The following is a 7894-nucleotide window of genomic DNA, read 5'->3' on the forward strand; positions in this document are numbered from 1 at the left end:
GGTGAGAGACGAGGAAGTAAGTCTTTCACTTCATTCAGCCATCATGTATTAACCAAATCATAAGTTTGAAATGAGAAATCAAGATTAAAATTCTGAAGGAAAAAGAAACACATTTCCATAATATGGTGGCTTAGCCCTTTGAATTTTTATATTGCAAAATGTAAACCAAACAAAAAATAAGTCACTCAAAAAGCACAAGCAAAACAATGCACAAGATACAAATCCCTGCGACAAGGAACTCAAAGTTCTCCAGCAAAGCATTCAAAACAAAACTAACCTCAAACTAGTTTCCAAAAACCATAGAAACGAGATGATAATCAGCTACGAAAAGTAATCAAAAACTTAGAAAATGTTCCTATAATGACTATACCTGCTGGAATGAGATAACATCAGACCGAAACCGTGTGCGCTCCCCTTTATCACACTTTACTGATTTTGAAACATTCGGGATAGTTATCCCCCCAGGCAGCACAATGTCTCGACCAGCATCCTCATCAATCTCAATCAACCGCGGATTAACCATATCATCTCCCTTGCAGTATTTCAGCCTCAGATCTATAGCAATATCATAGCCCCGGCCGATTGACTGAATCGCAACCTCAGCGGCCCTTGGCGCTGGAACCTTAAGCGCCATCACTCCAACATCACCCTCCTTCCTCAAAACCAAATCCAAACTCTTACGTAAATCGACCTACTCACGAAAATTCTATAAACTCGCGCGAAATTTTGTAAATTGGCGAAATATCCGCGAATTTTCAGCTGTGCTAAATTAAAGCTCGAAATTACACAGAAATTTGCGCATATTGCCCGCAGAGACCAGATATAGATAGTGCTACAAGACCGCAAGATTTCACCGCCACGAAACCATAACCCTAGGTCGGAAGACCATTTTCCAAGATCAAGAACTAAAAAATCTAATTTCGATGAAAGATTTCATACCTCAGATCAAACGATATAAAGCAAGAGCGAGAGAGATAGAGACAGAGAGAGAGAAACCCTATTCCCAGAGAGCGGAATTTGATGGGCGCCGGCAGGGAGCGGTAGGAAGGGGCAACTGGCCTCTGGGGTATACTGTATTCAGCTGACCGAAGCAGTTTGACTAAGAGCGAACATTTATATTGACCGATGAATATGTGAGACTTTTATGGAGCCGCCGGGCGGTGAACTTCGTCCCCTATGTTTTCCGGAGCCGAAGAAATTGTTCCTGCTGCCCATGAGCGACCCCAGTATCGCCGGTTAGGATGGACCTGAGATTGAGCTTGCGGTTCTTATCTATGGGCCAGTGCGTTGTCTTGATTTAAGTATGAACAAACATAGTAAAATTTTAATTTATGCAAATACATACATTTTGATGATGTGGAGCATCATTAGAATAGGCAAGTAAAGTTGTATACGTCTGTCTTTTTTTAAAGGTAGATATATAAAGTTGTATATAATATTTATTTCCAATAAAAAATTAATTAAAATTGTTGGGAATTTAGTATAGGCAAAAATTAAATAAAATATAAATACAAATCACAACTAATTTGAAACACAATTATCTCACTCTCTTTGACCAGATTCAAACTTTTTACGGTTTATGTTTAGTCCACAAACCGGTGCATTTGAATTCATAAATCGACCTGTTTTACCATAATACAAATAGTCCAACTTAATTTGTACTACTTTTTTTCTAATTTTGTATAAATGGAAGAGTTCAAAGTTGTATGAAAAAACATTTCTCTTTGTATGAAGTGTCCATGTTTCAGGGTCTATCTATATGCGCGCATAACGCTTCATTATATATGCATTTTAATAAATAAGATGTATTTAAAATAAATAGATACATATATTCACTCGCTTCACCAATACCTTAAATTTATTCATGAATCAATGACTTGCTTGGCCAATATCTTAAATTTATAATGTTTTGAATCAAAAAAGTAAAACAAAACTACATATAAACCCATCAAAGATTTTTCATACTCATAAATAAATATATATCTATTACAAATGGCCCCCACAATTTACTATGCCTATTGAATGAGCTTCTTTCAAAAATGTATATCCATTAAATGCATGGTTTGCATAAATTAATTACATTTGCATATATATATATATATATATATATATATATTTTAGAAAGATAATGGAAGAAAAGCTCAATGCCGATATTAACGTGTTGAATCACACCCAAGGTTTCCATAATTCACTAACACAACTTTTTCACCGGCGAAGAAGCCTTTACACCACAGGAACAAATCTCTTTTGCTCACCAAGAGCCTTCCAGTAACTCTTGCAATTCGGTTCACCAAGAACCCTTACACTTTGGTTCACCAAAAACCTTTGAACTAAGTTCACCAAAAACCCCTATACAATAAGACGATGAATATGATTTACAAAAACGAATGCTCCTTGCATGAGCTAATATTTGATATAATCAAAACCTCACACAAATCTCTCTAAGTAATTATTCACAACTAGATTAAAGGGTAAGAGAGATTTTGAGCACATGAATGATGAATTGAAATGTGGTGTGCTTGGGAATGAAATGTAAATTCCTAAATCAATGTTTAAACAAGTCTTTGGACTTGTATTTATAGGCAAATTGAGCTACTAGCCGTTTTATAGTCGTTAGGCTAATAAATTAATTGTTTACTTTGAAAACTAGTTGTTTATAGCCATTTGGTGTAGAATCCCGACGCAAACCGTCGACAGATTCTCCCAAACTATGGACAATTTGCTCAAACCGTAGATGGTTTCCTCCAAGCCAAAATTCAATTAACATACTCCCTAAAACCGTCGATGCACCTGGGTCAAACCGTCAATGGTTTGTCATGTTCCTTCATAAACTTGATTTTAAGGTGCATGAATGAGGTTTAAACCCAACCAAGACCAGGTCTTTAAAAGATTACAACACAAATATGATTTAAAACTTGTCACATGTTAAAATAGATTTGAGTAAAGGATATTTTTATTAAACTCTTTGTTTTGACTATGAAAACCCATAAGTACTGAACTTATGACTTAGTGATATCATATGTACTCTTACGAACTAGTATGCACATGCAATTTGCTCAACTCTTGCTCAATAAACATGCGTGCAAGAGTTACATCAGTTCCTACCTCAAACACTCCCTATTACACTATGACTTTGTTGGATGTACTTGAGTTCTTCCAAATGATTGTTAGCTTTGATATTTCCTAGTCAAATGTCTACTCATCCGATCTTTGCATTTGATTTGATACCTTCATGTATTTGTCACTTGTACATGTACTAACTTGATCTACAAAGATAGGTTAAACTTGGAACTACAATTAGGTTGATATCATTAAAATACATCAAATATATTATGTAACCACTAAGGCTATCAATCTTTCCCTTTTTGATGATGTCTGTCACGCCCATAACCCAATCGGATCTAATGTGCGACTTTCGATAAACATGTTATAATTGACGTGATAAGTATAAAGCAACAGAAGAAATTTGAAACCTTGAATTTTTTATACCAGAGTACTAAACAATTGTATATACATGGTATCTCCAATATTTACATTCTATGAAATATACAAACATCTTTAATTAGTACCGTACAAATATTAATTCTAAATTGCACTCTCTAATCCCGTCCAAATGCTTGCTATGCCTAATTCCCAGTACGTCATGCATAACTATATGTAATATGGAATAATAATTAGGGTGAGACGACGCTCAGCAAGTGGAAAAAATGATTATCAGTGTATGGCTAATATGAGTTTTACAGTATCAAAATTTCATTTAATAATTAATATTTAATATTGTAACTGTTAAAAAACTACATTTGAACAATTGTAAATTATTTATAAATTAAATAGTCGTATGCATATAACTATATATTTTTACTTCCCTTTATACTTTTCTAATACATCATTATTTAGCCCTACTAAACGGGGTATTGTTCACAAATATAAATATGTATCATCGTGTAGGCCCTTTAAATATGACTATGTATATATATGCATACTTTTTCATTCAAATCATCATTTAGGCCTATTAAATGAAACTAATCACATAAATATATAAACATGTATAAAAAAAAAAAAAACTCCTTTTGGCTTATGTGTGTCATATTTACCCCTATGACTGGGTTGTGCGGTCCGAAAACTGAACTTAACTGGTTGGCTGACCAAACTAAATCAACATCATCAAGTCCTGGTCCAACCCAGGTGTACACTTAGGAGAAATCCACTGTCATATAAAATCACTTTGTAAACAGCGTGGATGCACTCATGATCATTTGTAACTATAAGTTGCGGTATCGGCGATCATAATTGTCGAGCCATCAGGGTTCTTAAAACATACCATTACAATTTATGCAATCAAAATAGTAACATAAAAATTTCATCATTTCTCAATATAAACAAAATAATAATTATAACTGTTAGCTTTACTGTAATCTCAATAGGGGGGGTGAATTGGTATTTTCAAATTTTATCCCCTAGGTCAATCCACTAACAGCAGTATTACGCAAGCCTAAAGTCAGTATAGTGCAGATAAAGTAAATCAATATCAATATACAGCGAAAATTAAACTGTAGAATTAATTTAGCTAAACATGCACAATAAAGCAGTAAATAGAGATGACACCCAGAAATGTTATCGAGGTTCGGCAAACTGCTTTCATCCTCGCCTTGGCTAACAAGCACAAGAATTATCACTATGAGCTCACTTAATGGGCGAAGCAGCACATAAACAACTAGGTCAATTAGCACAGGGCTAACCTCAACCTTTATAACTAATCCTTACCGGGCTGAATTACCGCCCCCTCGGGTCACGCTTAGAATACAACAGTATTTTCACAATACAAGCAAGGTATAGTGATTATACTTCTCAATCAAGCAGATATGTACCAAATGTAATCAATCAACCACGCATCAACAGTATAGGTAATGTAAGCTATGTGATGTGATTTTTGTGCAAGCTATACTCAACAAGATATAATCACAAGTATGCTCAAGAGTGTATAAACAAGCTATTTTTTTGAAATAAGATATTCAAGACTCAATAATAAATCAGGGTTTCAAAGATGCTGCAACAATATTCAAATCAACTCAAAAATATTTTCTTCAATGAAATAGGTTCAAGAGTTGTTTGAAAGATAATATAGCTTATAAAAAATATTTGCACACAAAAAATATAGCTATAGGAATCTTGCAATGACAATGCAAAGATTCACAAGCTACAGAGTTTATCCTAACATAAGATTTATTAAACTTGAATATGTGGGATAAACTTTGTTTAACTCCTCAAAATAAATAAATCAATCAAACAAGAGTAATGAGAGTATTAAGCAATCTGAACTAAGCAATGGTACAAACAAGAACTCTCACAAAGCTAAGATTGATCAAAGGAATGAAGGTATGAAAGTATTTTGAAATATTATAGGCAAAATAGGATTTTGAGTTTGAGAGGATTTTGCACTAATGATTTTCTTAATTTCTTGCTAATCCACACAAATGAGGTCCTATATATAGAAGTTGGGCAAATTATGACCGTTTAGGACATGTAGGGTATTATTAGAATTGTTTAAAAACAATTTAGAAATTTTAACCATGTTTAAACATTTAACCTCGGTAAAAAAATAAGTAACCCGAGAGTTTTCGGGTGGCTGAACCTTAGTTCGATCGCCCGAATAGACTCAGTTAAAAAAGAAGCTTTTGAACGTTCGGGTGCCCGAGTCTGGGTTCGGTTAGCTAACCAAAGGCAAAAATCATTTTGTCCGCGTTTCGATCACCTGTACTATACTTCGGTTGACCGAACTCAAGTGTTCAATCACCCGAGGGTAAAATGAATGTGAGGTTCAGTTGGCTAAGTTGGTGAGAACAGTCACCTCAGCGGTTCGGTCACCCATGGATGATGCGGTCAAATATGTTCGGCCGCTCGAATCCAAGTCAACATATTGACTTATCCACGGTTCGGGGCGCCCGATGTGTTTTGAACACAAAGGGTTTGGTCGCCCAACCTCTCCATCTCCCCTTCAATTTTTGCCTCTCATCTCTATCTCCCCTTTTTGGCAACAACAAAAAGGGCTATAAAATAAATAATCATAGGTATTGGGTATGATGCATTAATACACAATATAAGTTTGGAAAATTTTTAAAAATTTCGGCAGCATGCCGTTTGAAAATATGACATTTTCTCAAAAATACTTGTATAAAAATGACCTGTTTCGAGTTTAAAGATTAATAGTTTATCCACAACTACTTAACCCAAACAGTTCCAGTATGATCAAGACGTAAAACATAAATACAAACATCATCATGCAGTAGATATGAGAATTATGCATTGCAAAATACAAACAAATTTATAAAGTCTAAGCCAATGAAAGATACCAATTGTTATATTAATTGTTAGACTTAACATTTTTTTAGAAAGCTCCCCCTAAGTTTATGCAATGTATCAAATATCTAGGAAGCATCTCTACTATACATGAGACCTAGTTCACGTCTAATTTGTATAAACCTATATTCTGGAGGTGGCTCAGTGAAAATGTCAGCCCATTGTTCATTTGTGCACACAAACTCAAGTGTCACATCCCTTTCCTATACATGATCACGAAGGAAATGATGTCTAATCTCAATATGTTTAGTTTGTGAATGTGAGATAGGATTCTTTGAAATATTGATTGCACTAGTATTATCACATTTAATCGGTACTGCATCGTAGTGCAACCCAAAATCCACAAGTTGTTGTTTCATATATAGACTTTGAGCACAACAACTATCAGCCGCAATATATTCTACTTCGACTGTGGATAAGGCAACTGAGTTTTGTTTCGTGGAGAACCAAGAAACGAGAGATTATCCTAAATAATGACAAGTGCCACTAGTACTCTTTCTATCAACCTTACTACCGGCAAAATCAGCATTAGTATAACAAACAATCTCAAAAAGTCGTATGCTTAGGATTCCATAATCCTAGCTTTATTGTTCCAACTAGATACCTAAGGATTAGTTTTACTGCTAATAGATGAGATTTCTTAGGAGTGGTCTGAAAACTAGCACACATGCACACACTAAACATAATATCAGGCCTACTAGCTGTAAGATATAGGAGTCTCCCAATCATACCATGATACAATTTCACATCAATAGGGTTTCTTTGCTTATCTTTATCAAGTTTGATGGAAGAACTCATAGGAGTACCAAGAATTTTACTATCTTCCATATTAAATTTCTTTAGCAAGTCTCTGGCATATTTAGATTGGCATATGAAAGTCTCATATTTAGTTTATTTAATTTGCAGCTCTAAAAAGAAACTAAGTTCACCCATCAGGCTCATTTAAAATTCACTTTGCATGCATTTGGTAAACTCATTACACAATTCATCATTAGTGGCTCCAAAAAAGATATCATCAACATAAATTTGAACAATAAGCATATCATAATTTTTGGATTTGATGAAAAGTGTAGTGTCAATTTTGCCACAGGTAAACTCATTTTCTTGTAGAAAACCACTAAGCCTCTCATACCAAGCTCTAGGAGTTTGTTTCAATTCATACAAGGCTTTGGACAACCGATATACATGATATGGATATTTATGATTTTCAAAACTGGGTAGTTGTTCTACATACACTTCTTCATTAATATAGACATTAAGAAATGTGATTTTAACATCCATTTGGTATAATTTAAAGTTCTTAAAAGCAGCATATGCAAGTAGCATACGAATGACTTCCATTCTAGCAACAGGAGCATATGTTTCATCAAAATCTAACCCGTCCTACTGATTATAACCTTGGGCAACTAGTTTAGCCTTATTTCTAGTTACTACCCCATTCTCATCTTTCTTATTTCAATATACCCATTTAGTTCCAATAACTATATGATCATTAGGCCTAGGAACTAGGGTTCACACTTTGCTTCTTTCAAATTGA

The 7894-nt window shown here is 34.4% G+C and overlaps 1 protein-coding gene across 1 annotated transcript in view; it reads right to left on the reverse strand.

The window, feature by feature from the left end:
• LOC131163992 (MACPF domain-containing protein At4g24290) overlaps positions 1-1338 on the reverse strand; it is a 53990-nt gene extending 52652 nt beyond the window's left edge. Inside the window, exon 1 of the mRNA XM_058120858.1 lies at positions 371-1338. Coding sequence (XP_057976841.1) covers positions 371-634 — 264 coding nt within the window. The 5' untranslated portion in view covers positions 635-1338. The remainder of the gene's footprint in view (positions 1-370) is intronic.
• Positions 1339-7894: the final 6556 nt, after the last annotated feature.

The sequence above is a fragment of the Malania oleifera genome, chromosome 9 (assembly GCF_029873635.1).
Source record: "Malania oleifera isolate guangnan ecotype guangnan chromosome 9, ASM2987363v1, whole genome shotgun sequence".
Classification (NCBI taxonomy): Eukaryota; Viridiplantae; Streptophyta; class Magnoliopsida; order Santalales; family Ximeniaceae; genus Malania; species Malania oleifera.